This window comes from Miniopterus schreibersii (genome assembly GCF_964146895.1).
Source record: "Miniopterus schreibersii genome assembly, chromosome: 12".
NCBI lineage: Eukaryota > Metazoa > Chordata > Mammalia > Chiroptera > Miniopteridae > Miniopterus > Miniopterus schreibersii.
Genome location: NC_138112.1, coordinates 21776825 through 21792902, shown reverse-complemented (window position 1 = coordinate 21792902; position 16078 = coordinate 21776825). Strand labels below are relative to the sequence as shown.

The following is a 16078-nucleotide window of genomic DNA, read 5'->3' as shown; positions in this document are numbered from 1 at the left end:
AACCCCATTCTATAGTCTCAGCAGGTCTGTAGTTCTTAACTCATACCACTGTGAGAAACAACTTTAGAGTACAGTGTTTATGTACATACAGTTTCCAGTCAAAACGACTTTTTCCAGGTTTTTTGGAGTTACTCAGGTTAGCTTCATTTTCTTCCCCTCGCTTTCTCTAATGCATCTCCCCTTTTACGATTATCCTCTGTCCATTTAACTTGGCAAAAAATGCCAGATGTTGGTTTGTAAATGAGCCTTTGAACCATGAAGTTTCTCCCAAGTCAGTGTAGACCTGCAAGTGCACTTCACCGGATGTGGTAAACAGATGAGTCTTCTAGATGGTTTTTGTAAAATGGTAAAATTTTTTAAAATTTCACATATGTTTACATTTACACAAGTCATTCTTGCTTATTCTGGAAAATGTGGAAATTGTTATACTACAGCAAAGTGTGAGGAGTAAAATGGAAAGGCTTTCTAAACTCACTAAGGAGAGCTGTTTCCTCCACATTTCCAATAACATGTGTATCATATTATGTAAACACCTGTATCCTGCAGTTAAAAACAATTCTTAACATCTAGAATGAGTTGATGGGGGGAAAGTCAGTCAACTGTGGTCTGGAAACCATGTAGTTTCCCTTGAGAGAGTAAGGAGTTTAAGAAGATGAGATGTGCTTGAAGACACAGAGACTGAAGTGAACATGCTCGCTCCCCATTTCTGCCTTGTGTCGGGCTGGTTGTGCACTGTGATTTTCCCTTTGCTGAAACACTTTCTTCCCAAACACTCAACCCTCCTTTCTCCAGGCACTTTTGCTTCACACATGGTAGGAACTCAGAAATACTGCCATGTAGCCAAAGAGTAGAACGTAAGCCAGCCTTGAAAAACCATCTGTTTCTCTTTAATTTCAGAGAACTATTTTCTATTTGGCAATAAATGCTCTTTTAGTGTGTTAATCATAAATCATTTGATGGTTTGTCCCACGTTTCAAATGTTGGTGGTGCTCTTCCCTCCTCCAAAGCCCTTGATGGAGCGAGTTAGCTGAGCCCTGGGTGTCCTGCGGGAATTCACAAGCTGGGGCCTTGCCCAAGGGCAGTTCGGCTCGGTGCCTCCTCTGCCCACTTTATTGGCCACAGAAGGTACTTTGGTGTCTTTAACAGCAAATTCCTTTTACTCACCAAAGGAAGAACCACAAGAGGGACGTTTTGCCAGAGTCAGAAATCCTGTCTCCTTTCTTGCTTCAAATCTATCGCTTTACACAGAGGGTGTTTTAATGGAGAATAGCTAATAAAACATTTTGCTTATATTTGTTTTTCTTCCCAGGGAGACAGTAATTGGGCCACATACAGTCATTCTGTCTGGTGGTTTGGTGCACCAACTGTGCTAAAGATGTCCCCTCCCTAAGCCCAGTTTCCTGGGGGTGGGGAGAGGGGAGTGGAAGAGGGGGGTGACTCCCTAGCAGCATTGTCAGGGCTGAGCTAGTGCAGCACTGGGCCCAGTGCAGGGGACTTAGTACATCTCTCTTCCCGGCTGTGTGGGTCTGGCTTCGTGTCAGTGGGAGAGCTAAAGGGAAGCCAAAGAAACAGCCTGGGTTAGCAGAGCACTCCGGCGTTGATGACATCAGCAGAGCCACCCTGTTCATTTGAGGAGGTCGTTTCTGCACCGGAGGCGTGCCCAGATGAAAGTGTGTGTTGGGGGGTGGGACTGCCATGACTTGTATGGTGGATACTGAGTTCTCAGGAATGTTTGCTGCAATGACAGTAAAGAAGCCTGAAAAGGAAAACTTCTGATTCCTGCTAAAAACTTAAAAAACATAAATCAAAGCAGAACAAAAGAACAGGCGAGTAGCTCTTAACCTGTCTCATCCCAAATTTTTCTACTTCTCTGATGGTTTGGAAAAAATCTCTTGGACTCTCATGGCTTAAGTGAAGCGGCTCCTACCTCATCACTGAGTCATGCAGTGTTTCTCAACGTGTGCTCCATGGAATATTGGCCCCATAAAAATTGTTCCGAGAGAAAAGGGCTTTGTGGTCAAATAGGGCTGGGAAATTGGGCATTTACTATTCTTCTTCTGGAGGTCAGCAGTGCACACTGGCTTTGTAAAGGCTGACAAGTCCTGCAGCAGAGAAACCCATTAAACTTTGTTTAACCCAGTGCATTTAAAATTAATTTGACCAGAGTCCCTGCCTCCCCTTTTTTTGTAAATGAAAAACACCTAATATGATCCCAGGAACTAGTTAGTGTCTAAGCAATAAGCTCCAAGGTCCACTGGAGAGTAGTCTAGAATACAAATGTTGGAATCAGGCCCAAATTCAAAACTAGATTCATTCATTTCAGACAGGAACTGAACCTCTCTGAGCCTGCGTTTCCTCATGTGCAATACGGCATTAAAATGCCACTTGCTTTATAGGATTAACTGAGACAATGTAGATAAAGTGCTGGGCACAGGGCCTGGAATATAATAACACCCAATGCATTGAAGCGTCTATTATTATATTACGTATTTTTTATTTCTATGATTGTACATTCCTATGACTCTGTTTATCATTCCTAGAGATCATTTGGAGGAAATGTCAACCTTTATTCTAGCAAATCAGATGAAGTTTTCAAAACTGTTGTCCTTTTATATAAACCTACTCTGGTAAGAAAGCCGGGGGCTTTTTCCCCAGCTTCTCAGAACTCTGGAGATTGACATTCACCAAATCCAGTCCTTCTGAAACCTGGGGGGCTCTCCTTCGTCTGTCAATCAGTCGTGATTTCTTAGGCTTTTTACAGACCAGTTATGTTCACCTGAAAGAAAAAAATTAAGCCCAAAGTGGCAAGTAATGGCATTTCCTAGTTACCTCTGGGGTTGTGAGGCTAGGGCAGGAGAGAGATGGCGTGGAACAGGTCAGGGGCAAGTGACTTGAAAATTCCCGGGTTCTACAAGCACCCACCTGTCCTTTTCGGATGCAGGTACCACAGTAGACGTCACAGAGCCCACTGACGACTTGGCTAAGGCAGAGCAGGGCTTCGACCACGCCGATCCCTAAGAGGATGGAGAACAGGACCACGTTCCACAGGACGATGTGCTCAGGCTCTCGGCACGTGGCCCAGGAGGGCTGGTTGAATAAGTAGTTGTCCCTGTCAGGTCAGAGGAGAAAATGAGCCTGGCTTTGAGAGACAGGAAAGGGAGGGGGTGCTACTTACAAGTCTAACACAGGAGCTTCCAAAGCTTTAGGGGCTTCATTGCTCTCATCTTCATAAAGACAGCAGCTTTACTGCTGCTCCCTGGGGGAAGGTTGAACACACCCCTTCCCTCCGATAGCACAGTATCTCAGCAGGCATTGCGGATGCAGGCATAGCATATGAGCAAAGCAGAGCACACAGGAAGGGGAATTCCTGGGCTCACGATATTCGTGGCTGTTATGAGGGTCTCAGAGGCAGCAGGAATGGTTAAGAGCTTGGGCATAAAAGTCCCAGAGGCCCAGGTCCTAACTCCAGCTTCCTTACTAAAAAGTTCTACATAAGTTTCCTGAATGTTTCTGTACAGCAGATTCCTTTTGTATAAAATGGGGCTAAAAATGGCGTTAAGACCCTGGCTGGGTAGCTCAGTTGGTTAGATATGCCAAGGTTGTGGGTTCCATCCCCCGTCAGGGCTCATACAAGAATCAACTAATGAATGCATCAGTAAGTGGAACAACAACCACTGCTGATGCTGATCTCTCCCTTCCTCTCTCCCTCCCTTCTTCTCTCTCTCCCCCCCCTTCCTGTTTTCCTCTCTTTCTCTAAAAACTCAATTTGTAAAAATGCCATCAATACCATAGAGTGGTTGGGAGGATTAGATAAGGTGTTGGCACGTTGCCTGCCAGGCAGTAGGCAATATATTTTAGTTATAATTATCATAGAAAGGCGAAGTCTAGAGGTCTAGGGTAGCTTCAGAGGGAATGCTGGAGTTACCAGGCCTTGAAGGAGACAGCAGCAGAGAGTAGAGCAGTGAATGGTAAAAAGAAATAGCACATGAGCAAAAACTGTAAGGGAAATTTGGGGTCCGAGTGTACTAATTGGATAAAGAGAATATGGAATAATTTTCAGGCCATATTTCACAGAGCTGTATATTATTTGACATTTCTGTCTCTATTTTGTTCTACCTTCACCCATATTCATGTCCCCATCTATTGAGTTCCCAATGAGATTGCAAATTCCTGAAATGTAAAGATTTCTTGGCCTTATCAGCATCTTTACATTTTACAAAAACCCCTTTGGCTAATCTATGGCAAAAGGATTGAAGGGCAGAATGGAACTGGGATACTGTTGCTTCCTAAATTTGGCCAGGAGCTTCCCAAGTGTAACCTGAAACCAGCCCGCATAGAGGGAGGGTAGGGAGAGGCTGAAGAAACAGGCTGACCGCTCCCGATGGGTAGGTGCAGGTTTGATAAGCAAGGGGATTTAGTTACGATACTTGTATAGGATGGCCACAAGATGAGTAGGTCTCCACACTCACCCACCAGCATCTTAAAAGTTTTTATAGAGAGGCCCTAACTGGAGTCAGTCAAGTATACTGTCCAGATAGTCTCAACATCACATTGCTTTCTCCAGGCTGTATCCTTGGAACAGCTTCTGGAGGTGGGGAAGGCAAATGGATGCACATTTCAAGGACAGGGGAGGGGCTGAGGAGCCTCCAACTGCCCAGGTCTAGCTTGAATGTCAACTGGTGGTCAACAGATACTTGTTGGAGGGCTGTTGTAGGTGTGGAGGTAGATGGTGTTGGAGATTGGGAACAGGGTGATAACAGACTAGGTGAAAAGCAACGTATATTCAAGATATATTGTCAGGGTAGAACTGACAAGATTTGGTAACGGATTGAACAGGGGGAGTGAGAAGACAGAAGAATCAAAGATAACTCACAGCTTTTAGGTGACATTTACTAGAATGGCAATGGCTGACAGGAGATTTGTGGACATAGAGTTTTGGACATATTAATATCGAAATATTGTAAGGAAATTTCAAGAGGAAATTTTAAGGAGGTAATTAGAAATTTGGGTCAAGGATTCAGAAGATTTAGGTTTGAAATAGACATTTTGGGATTATTTACGTGGGTAGATGGATGGTTCTGATAGCCAGGGGGATGGATGAGATCTGCCAGGTAGAGAGATCATGAAATGAGAAGAGAAGCAGGGTCTTTCTCAATAAATTGGTGTTTGGTTTCTTTCTGTGTTTCTTTAGAAAAATAAATATGTATCATCATCACGGGATCCAGACATTTCAGGATATTTGTGCAACTCTAAATTTGGTACTTATCTCCCCAGTTTGATTGTGAACTACTTGCAAATAGGCATGTTGTCTTATCCTTCCTTTGTACTCCCTTCTCCTATCACAGTGCCTAACAAATACTAAGCAGGCCCTCAGCACATACTCAGTTGGATTTAATAACTGGGGCTAATTCATGGGCACTTCTTGCCTTGGCCAATCACCTCCTAGAGATTATTGATTTGGGAGTAGGTGTGGAGAGAGGAACAAGGCACTAGGTGTGAATGAAAGTGCCTGACCCCGTTACTGGGTGGTCAATACTGAGGGCACATACTCTTTGTGGTCATCAGCTGTATCATCATTAGGTGTTAGGCACTGACCCAAGACCATGAATGCTACTCACTCCAGGCTGTCATTCCTGAACGGGTAGGTGTAGTTTCCACTGCCTGTGTCACAGAAGGGGCCGCTGAGCAAACCCAGTGAAGAAATGATCACGCAGTACACAGCCCCCATAGTGCCCTGTATGGCCAGAAGCACAGGGAACAGCATCTACAATGGAACAGAGTCAGAAATTCAGTGCAGCAATGGGAAGGGAGGTGGTGGGAAACCAGCTTTTTACAGATGCATCCCAAGTTTCCTGCAAATGGAAGCAGGTCCAAATCTTTTCTTGCAGATGCCAGGCCAGGTAGGTGTTTTTGTTTTGCTTCCCAAGTGTACAAAAAGTGGTGTTAGAGCTGAGACGCCCTCTGTCCATTTATCTACCCCAGTTACAATCCTAAAGAATGAGATAATTCACTACTAAACTGTAAGTGGTGAGTGGTGAGTGTGACCCCCCCAGTGCCTACATACTGCCTGGTACATAAAGCATGTGTATTGTCAATCCCCTGTCTGCACTCTTGGTACAATTGTAAATGGCCTCTGCACTGTTTTCCTCCAGTCGTAGGTGAGGCCTCACCTAGGAGTGACTGAGCAATGGATGCTGCACTCTAAATGAAACTTATTTGCCTTCCTGCTGTTTGGTGTTAGTGTTTGTTGTATGGTTTGGTGAATAAATGAATAATTGCTTTTCTAAAGCCTGAGTCAGTGACCAACTGAGGGGTTACACTGTGTATAAACTCCATAAATATATGTTGACTGGGTGGGTGGGTGGGTGAGTGAGTGTCACAGTGAGGCAAGTGTCAAGGAAAGGTGGCCTTCTGGCATATTAGCACATTACTGAATAGGGGTAAAGCTGAAGGACCTGCTTGCTTCAAAGCATGATCTTTTATTCCTGACACGTCCGTGCTGTGTCCCTCTTACTACAGAGAGTAAGGCAAGGGGACAGCTGGAGCTGAGTGGAGTGACTCAGGAAGCCCATTGGAGATGGTCCTCAGTGCAGGGTTAAGGCCTCTGCAGAGGGTCTGATTGGAAGCTGCAGGGTTGGGACAGGGAACTTTTGGAGCAGAAAAGAGAAATGAGATGGTGTGTGAACTAGAAATGGAAAAGCAACGGACAGCTTGCTGTGATCAGGGACAAGATCAGGAACAAGAAATAAATAAGTAATGGATGAACTTACAGAGTGGCAACTTTTTGTTCTTCACAGGGCATTTTAAGAGAATTCCTGTGAAGGTGTTTTCGAGACTATAATCTTCAATGTCCCTTCTTGCTTGAATCCCAGTTCTATGATGTGTTACACCATTCGCTAACAGGGAAATAGGAAAGCCAAAGGATGTGAAGGTCCTAGACCTCCTCACAGACAGACAGACAGACAGACAGACAGAAGCACAAACAATCAAACCCTAGCAGGCTGGTCTACCAGAGCTCTGTGTCCACTACAAAGGACTGTGCTCACACCTCTCCAGGCTCGTTTGTCCTGGGATCTCTTTTGGCTAGGGCCCTACATAATATCACTATGCTTCAAAAGGAGCATTGGTCAATAGTCTATCCTTCAGAAGAGCCAAAGCACATGGTCTAGGAAATAAGCCCTTTGGGGGTGGGAGTGGGTAGGAGGTTAAACATTCTGTAGAATCCACAGAACTTACCCCACATCTGTGGGCACAGCAGCCCCCTCCACCTCCTCTCAACAGCATTAGCGCTGGCACCATAACCTGTGGCAAAATAAAATAAAACAAAAATAAAAACTCTTGTAATGAAGGGAATATTACCTTTTAGGAACAAGATTTCGACTGTGTCTCTAGTTATTAAAAATGTCTAATGATTCCTCATTGTCTGAAGAATAGTGCATAGTCCCTGGACTTTGTGTACATGAGCCTTTCATGGTCTCACCTCTCCTCCATCACTTAGACCTCCTGACGCACCAGTTTATGGCCTCCCAGATAGACCCAGGACTTTCCTGCTTTGGGGCCTTGAGTATGCCTTTCACCCTTGGCCATCAGGTAAATTCATCTTCACCCACAAAAGGTTAGTTTAGATGTTATATCCTGTGGTAGGCTGAACAAATGCCCCCCTCCCAACCCCAAAGATATATTCACTTCCTAATCCTGGGACCTGTGATATTACCATATATAACTAATGATGTTGTTAAACTGGGGTCTTACCAGGAGTTTATCCTGGGTGGGCCCTAAATACGATCACATGCAGAAGGAGCTTTGAGAGACCAGCACAGTGGGGAAGGCAGAGGCAGAGACTGTGAAGATAAAGGTGGAGGCTGGAGTGATGCAGCCACAAGTCAAGGAATGCCAGCAGCCACCAGAAGCTGGGAAAGGCAGGGGATGGATTGTCCCCTAGAACACAGAACATGGGGCTCTGCCAACACATTCAGTTAGAACTCTGGCCTTAAGAACTGTGAGAGAATAAGTTTCTGATGCTTTAAGCCGCCAGGTTTGTGGTAATCGATTATAGCAGCCATGAGGCACCACATGCCCTGTTTGTAGTTTTCAGTGGCCCCCCACCAGTTAAAGTGAATGGTTCCTTCCTTCCCACCACTCTGTCCCATTGCACCGAGTCTGCTTCATTCTCCTCCTGTTGGGCTCTGAACTCTGGGGGCAGCAGCTCTTACCCCAGTTCCCCACACAGAATCAGACCCAAGAACCCAGGGTGGTAAAATTTGTGATGACACATCCCCCTGTTTCTTCTGGCAGTGTGGGGTAGGAGAAAGGGTACAGGCATGCTAGGACCATGAGCCAGGAACAAGAAATAGATACATAGTGGATGAACTTGACTTAATGGAAAAAATCACCTTACCCTGAGAAAGGGTTGGTACGTGTTTGCTGATACAAGCATCTGAGAGATCCCCAGCCCCCATCCTCATCAAGATGACTAAGACATATCTTGGAGAAAATACGATTGGTCTGTGGTTGATGCTGAAGATGATAGTCTGAGGCTGGGTGTGCGAAGATGAAGGTGCAAACTCATTTGACTTTAGAGACACTGCAGGTAATTTTAAGTAAAAAAGTGTGTCCTGGTAGGATATACTAGGGAGTGGTGGGGACTGTGGAGAACTGGAAGGTGCATACCCCTCCCCAGAGTATCCAAGTCACTGTAAAGCAAAATATGCAGACACGGCACTAAACTCCCAACTGGTGTGCAAGTTTTGTGAACCCTTGATGAGAGCAGGGGTATTGACAATGGCGTCTAGTAAAAGGAGAACCACAGGATTTGACAGTGTGCATCTACTGTGCTGGAGAAGAGTGTGCTGAGTTTTCCTGATTATCAGCTCTCTCTTTATAGTGCAAGTGGGTGTATCTGACTCCACAGCACTAGGTGCAAAGATGGTTTGACCTCCCCTTGCTCTGATTCTCTTATGGCTGACATTGAATGAACAGTAGCTAGGAGCCAGACTTGGGACTGGGTGCTCTCTACGTGATCTTATACAAGGCTCACCATAACCGTAGCAGATGGCGATTATTGATATCCCCATTTTACAGAGATTTTAGAGAGATGCAGCGCCGTGCCTAAGAGCTCACAGCTCAAATACACCCTCTTCTCTCCAACACCATGGCCACTGCCTTAGTTTGTTCCAGAGCCAGGCACATAGAGGGGACATGAAAGACTGATGGAAAAAAAGAAGAGAAAGAGGGACTGGCTCTCTGTGTTTTAACTTTATGCAGCTTCATGGACTGGTTCTGTCCTGTTTATGTTAACCCTAGTTCACTGGGAATATACAAATGCAACCATTTTCCCAGGAGTTCCAGAAGGTTGTGTTGGAAAGCTAGAGCGAGGGTTGGACAAGCCCATGGGGTTGAGGGATGCTGTGGAGACAGGGTGTCAGGTCCCTGATTGAGCCGGGCTCCCTCTGTTTCCCTCCTGATCACAGAATGTTTTCCCTCTGAGTCACTCTCTTCAAATACATGTTCTGAGATTTTGCTATTAGGAAACGAGGATCTCAAGCTGCCTGATTCCTTTCAATAGTCACTGTATTTGCTCATTTATATTTTGAGAGAAGTTGGGTGTTGATGTTCCTATGTAGTATACAGTTGAAGAGAGTGAATTTAGGAATTTGCTTAGTGGTCGAGCTGAGAAATGGGAATCTATGGTGCAGAAATAAGTAGTGACGATAAGAGGCAGGAGACAAGCACTGGTGTGTCCACAGACAAGGTGGAGGAGCTGGGAACCTGAACCAGGAAAGAGGACAGATTGCATTTTACTGTTGCCAGGGATGTGGGGGCACCTACATACATGCAGCTCAGGGAGGTCACACAGTGGGTCAGGGCAGACTCATCTGAGCAGGGTCTGTTAATCTCTTAGGCCTGTGCTGCCCCTTAGGAAGGGCTGTGAGCTGAGAAACAGTCAACTTTGGCCCAGGTATTGCTGGTATAGATGTTCTCTTGTGCAGGAAGGTTCAGCCCCTGCCATGGATGGGATGGGTGGGCAGCCAAAGGATGCACCTTGAGACATCAATATGTCTAATACTGTGTGGGGAGAAAAAGCAGGAAGGGAGGTGGTCCCCTTTTTTTGAGGCTTCTTTATGCCCCATACATTCATCCATTTATCAAGCGCTTACTCAGTGCCTGGCATTAGGGTCTCACATAATCAAACAGTCTTTTCAAAAGGGACTACTGGCCCGGCTGGGCGTGGCTCAGTGGTTGAGCATCTACCTAGGATCCAGGCGATCGGGGTTCGTATTCCCGGTCAGGGGCACATGCCCAGGTTGCAGGCTCGATCCCCAGTTGGGGGCCTGCAGGAGGCAGCCGGTCAATGACTCTCATCATTGATGTTTCTATCTCTCTCTCTCCTCTCCTTTCCTCTCTGAAATCAATAAAGATATATTAAAAACAACAAAAAAAGGGACTACTGGGAGAGGAGGAACCAAATGAAAACAAAGGTGGAAAGGAAGGAAAACTCGGTGTCTACCTCAGAGGGTAACAGACTAAAACCTGTGGGCTAAATCTAGCAAGTTGTCTGTTTTATAAGTAAAGTTTTATTGGAATATAGCCACACCCATTTGCTTAAATATTGTCTATGGCTGTGTTTGCCCCAGGATGACAGAGCTGAGTAGTTGAAACAAGAGACCACATTGCTGGCAAAGCTGGAAATTTTTACCATCTGGCCTTTTACAGAAAAAGTTTGTTAATCCCTTAATTATGCCTAAGGAAGCCTTGATGGAAGTGACATCATTTATATTTCAAGATGGTAATCTTGAAACCTGATGAACTTGACAAATACTCAGTTATTTTGCTTTTTATAAAGTGTATCTTTCATGCAATTAACAACCACATATTAAGCTCTAGTCTCAGCCCACACTTTTATAGGTAGGTACCTAGAGGCAAAGGTTAATGAGATTTGGACTCTGTTCTGGAGGAGCTCACAGCCTAAAAGGGGAATTGGGGACATAAAAAGATGCTTGCAGTGTGATGTGTCAGGCACAGTGTGGAAACTGGTTATGTATCACATGTTGTGGGTGCAGAAGAGAGGCAGCCAGCCATGCTCCGGGGGCCCAGGGAAGGTGGCCCCAAGATGAGACAATTGCTCTATGACTAGCAGGGTGTTTGGGGGCACCCTTCACCTGGAGGAGGTAAACTAGCTAAACCTCATTCTTACCAAGAGTCCAGCTCCAAGAAAGCCGTGGAAAAACCAGACCAAGTCTGTGATCTTGGCAGGCTCCAGCACCTGCCCATTGGGAAAGTACAGCAGGAGGTTGGCGATGATGGCAGCAGTGGCCAGGGGCAAGAGCAGCATGCCCGTGTACCTGGAGCTGGTCTCAGAGCACATGGTGACTCCTCCCTGGAAGAGAGAGAGAAAGCAACCAGGAAGCTTTGGAATCAGGAGGAATCAAGAAAGAGTGCACCCGCCAGACACAGAGGCCCAAGAGCAAAGTGCCACGCCCACCTTCCCACCTTTACCACTGGTAGACGGTGTGACCTGAGAAGCCACGCCACATCTCTGAGCCTCAGTTTCCTCTGAAAAGCAGAGAAAAGATCGACCTCTTAGATGGTGGTGTATGGACCAAAGGAAGTAAAATCCATGTGAAAGCAGCTGGCTCATAGTAGATGTCCCATAGGCTTTCTTTAAAGGACTGGGAGGACTGAGGTTATGTTTAGGAAACTGCTGGTATCCTGTTCTGGTTCATTCATCCACTCCAGAGGAATTCCCATAGTGACTATGAACTAGGTCCTTGGTCTAAACCATGGCTCCACCATGTAGCAGCTGTGTGACCTTGGGCAAATTATTTAACCCTCACCTCAATTTCCTCCTCTGTAAAATGGGACTGGCAATAGCTCTCCCCCCTTGTGGGATGGGTAAGAGGATGAAAATAAGATAATATCTTCAAAATGTTTTCATCCACAGCTCTCAGTGCATGGTAGCTGGAAAGTAAAGAACCAGGGGAACTAGAATCATCTTGGCCTCTCATTTTATTTATATGGAAAATGTCTTTTCTCACTTTTTTTGTCAATTAAGTTTACTGAGCCTAGAGGTTTCAGAGAAGCCAGGATGGAGGCACAGGGAAAGAATGAAAGGTTCTGCATCGTATTTTCCCTGCACTCACTACCCCCAGCATACATGACATTAAAGCCAGTAATTCATTCACTGGGTGAAGGCTTAGGGAGAAGAATGTGGAATGTGACTGCGACAGGGAGGCGGTTCAGTTTCGTGTTAGGTGGCCTCTCCTCACACCTCTTTGTGCCAGTCTCGACTCAGATTCTTGCCTAGATCGTTCACTGGCTCTTGAATAGCAGCTCATTCACTACCGTGCTCCCCAGACCTGGAGGCCTGGTGCCCTGACTGGCCCTTCCCATGGTGGGGGGAGGGGGCTGCAATAATTTGTACGGCCTGGGACTGTTCTTTGGGGACAAAACTGAGAAATGTCCGGCCTTAGCTTTCTGCCCCCACAAAAGATTCAAATAGTTATTAATGAACGATGGCTTAAGCAGGATGGCAATGCTTGGGGTCTTATTTCTAACTGCTATCTAAGTTCAGGGTTGCAGAAAGCTGATGCCTGAATGGAGCGCTGCCTCTGGCTCCTATGCTTGGATGAAGAAGATTGAAACTGTTGACCTCACTCCCCATTATGGTCACTAACAGATGTGATCATGAAAATTTAACACTTGGGGGAAATAATACTAGATGACATGCAACAAAAATACATACGATACTTGCCCGAGGCACAGTATAGACATTATTTCATTTAATCCCCACGAGGGACTATGATTATAGTTCCACAACTCCATGAAGAAACAGCATTATAGAATTCAAACAAAATTCCGGGGCCTCCCAGCAGTCAATGACAGACCTGATACTCAAATGTTGGCCTGCCCATGTCCACCTCTAGCTATTCTGTTAGGGCAGATGAGTAGGAACTGGGAGCACTGAGAAGCCAGGGCTGTTGAGCCTTCTAACATCTTGGAAAAGGCTACAAACCCAACAGTCCCCTATTTCTCCCTAACACCTGATGTCACCGCTCTCTCTGCAGTGAATATGCTTGTGTTCGCCCTCCAGGAAAATTGCAGATCTTCTTAAGAGGAAGGGAGGGTGAGTGGAGACTAGGGCCACCCATGTGACACTCAAGGATGGCACTTAATTAAAGTATAGGAAACTGATCATTCCCTTGGGTCATGGCAGAGAATGTTAGAGATACTAAGAACTCTTAGAAATCCAGTTCCTTCATTTCCTAGGAAGCATAGCCCCAGGGAGTTAAAAGTATTTGTTCAAGGTTATACAGCCAGGTCATTGGGAAAAAAGCATACAAAAACAGTCACAGGCATGATTTCACCTGATTTTTCAGTAATCCCGTTACAAAGAGACGTCATTATTGTACCCATTTTATGCATTTGCTGCTGGACACATTCTGAAGCTCAGAGAAGCTAAGGAGCTTTTCCAAGGCCACACAGCTTGTAATGGGATAGTTTGTCTTCTGATTTATCCAGTTCCCATAGCTTTTGGCCTCAACAGATGGGACAAGCACAAACCCTTGAGTTCCTTGACCACAGACTTCATTTCAAATCATCTGCCTCATGCTCCCCAAATAGTCATATTCATACTTGTCAGACAATTGTACCCTACATTTGGGTTTGGACAGCCTGGTGGCTGCACTGAGGCTTTTAGGCTAGCTGTGTAGTGCCAAGCTGTGGCACTTGCTTTCAACCCCAATCTTGCCCATCCTTAAGCAGAAACACACAGACACACCAGTCAGCCCAGTACCTGGTCAGCGGGGATTTGGGGCACAGGCACCCTGGCCCCACCAGGCCAGCAGTGGTGAAGGGCCCCTGCAGGCCGTGTTGCAGTTCCTGAGAATCTTCTAGCTCAGCTGCTTGAAGTTTCTGGGTGGGCTCTGGATCCTTCCACCTTTCGAGACGCACAAGGTGAACACGTAACAGATGTCGGGAAGAAGCAAGTTCCAGGCAACCACCTTACAGGGCATCTAACCACAGCTATCAACGCTTCTCCAAAGCCTCCTCAGTGAGAAAGACCTTTGCGTCTTGGGGGGCCAAGGCCCAAACCTTTCCAAGCCCCTCTGAGGCCACTCAGCAATGTGGCACGCTAGATTCTGCAACACAGGGGCTCCCCTCTTCCTGTCTGGCCCCACCTCTCTCCTGCTGCCCCCAGGCTGGGCAAAATGGCTCACATTGCCCCAGTAAGAGCTGGCACTGCCTCCTCTGCCAGGCGGCCCCAGGGGAGGAGCCCAGCCACCCAGCCCCGAAGGCTCCCCCCTCTGGGTCACTGCTGATAACCTCTGAAAAGTTTCCCTGGCGGATGTGTTTCCACCAAGCTGCCATGCATGAGGGTGTAGGGATGTGATTGCCCTGGATGCTGGTGGGCAGGGTGGGCCCATCAGCCCTGCATGAGAACAGGTAGGAAAGGCCAGGTGATTGACCGGGGAGTTGGGGCATCACCTGTCATCTTGCAGCTCCCTGCTCAAGGACCCAGCTATTGACCAGTCACACCCCACCTTGATGGGCAGTGGGGCCTTCTGGCTGTTTGGTTTTCTGGATGGACTTGGTGTCTCAGGGAGCCAAGGAAGGAAAACTGGTGGTCAAGGAGGCCTTCCCTCTGTTCTCACCCATTCCCAGGCCCCCAAGACTGTGATATTAATGCTGCAAGAGATGGATGGAGTGTAACCACATGGGGCACAGTGCCAGGAATCTGGTTACCTGATCCCCCAGTGAGATGAGCCCCAAATGGCTCTGCTCAGCGTCTATCTCGACTTTCGCAGTCTGTGACCAGTGGTGGCTGCAGGGAGAAAGGCCTCTTTGTCTTTGGTCTGGCTGTCACCCCTTCCTGCCCATGAGAACACATTTCCCTTTAGTAATCTACTGAGTTTTATTTTTCCTCCGCAGTGCCCACCAGTGTGTTACTAAGCCTCTGAGAAAGTGGAGTCAAGTGATTCTATAATCAGATACCTGGCTCCCGAGGCCTAACAGTGTTGTAATTTATAACTCACGTTTTAGCCGAGCACTTTCCTACGCTGTGCCTAGACTGTCCTTTCAGCCACCCGAGGGGTTGTCAGGAGAGAGGTTTTTCCCTCAGTATTCAGATGGGGAAACAGGATCAGCGAAGATCTGAGCTTCGAGATCAGTGGAATCAAAAGAGTGTCCAAGGTTCTCATTTCTGAGCTCTTCCTCCGGCGCTGAGCTGACTTTCTGATCTTGGGCTGTCCCACCAGGGTCTCTTCTGAACCTTCAGACCTCCCCTCCGCTGCCTGTCATCTGCAGAAAGTCCCTGGACACACTGCCTGTAATAATTTCTCATGTGTGTTCTCCATCATCTTTTTCTTCTTGCCTGCTGGCTGGATACAGAAATCCAAGGGGATGCTCACTCCATAGGATCTTTTCAGCTCTGTCTTCCATCCCCACCGTCCAGCCAGGAAACTCCAGTTCCTGAACCTTTCCAGATTGAAGGACTTCACTGTATTCACGTCGGTGTCCACTGCAGGCATTTAGAGGTCAGCTTCTCCCTGCCGACTAGGTCAGGTACCACATCCGCATTTGTTGCTATGTTGACCTTTCCTATTCTGTGATCTCATCTCCTATTCTTTTGGTCTTTTCAATTATTTTACTGTGTTTTTGGATGGCATTTCCAGGAGTGGGGCAGAGACGAACACAGGCACAGTCCTTTATGATTAAACAGCAGTCATGTTTGACCACCTTCGAAATCGACACTGGAGATGCAAATTTTAAAATAACTTCATAAGTAGTGATTTTGCATTTATTAGTTTTTGTTTGGGATTTTTAAACACAAACTACACAAGTATAATTCATTTACCTTTAATAAACTGGATAATTAATTAAATAGGAAATTGAAGTTATACATAATGTGTTCTTATTTATTTATTTAAAAATATGTTTTAATGATTTTTTTTTTTTTTTTTACAGAGAGGAAGGGAGAGGGAGAGAGAGAAATATCTGTCAGCTGCCTCCTGTATGCCCCCTACTGGAGATCGATTCCGCAACCCAGGCATGTGACCTGACTGGGAATCCAACCTGCCAC

General features: G+C 46.3%; 1 protein-coding gene across 1 annotated transcript; it reads right to left on the bottom strand.

The window, feature by feature from the left end:
• Window positions 1–2619: 2619 nt before the first annotated feature.
• LOC308564972 (transmembrane 4 L6 family member 1-like) lies at window positions 2620–11365 on the bottom strand (the record flags this gene model as incomplete). Its single annotated transcript, XM_081153690.1, has 5 exons — window positions 2620–2751; window positions 2923–3109; window positions 5619–5764; window positions 7237–7302; window positions 11195–11365. The coding sequence occupies 5 exons, from the start codon at window positions 11363–11365 to the stop codon at window positions 2620–2622; spliced, it is 702 nt and encodes a 233-aa protein (XP_081009816.1).
• Window positions 11366–16078: the final 4713 nt, after the last annotated feature.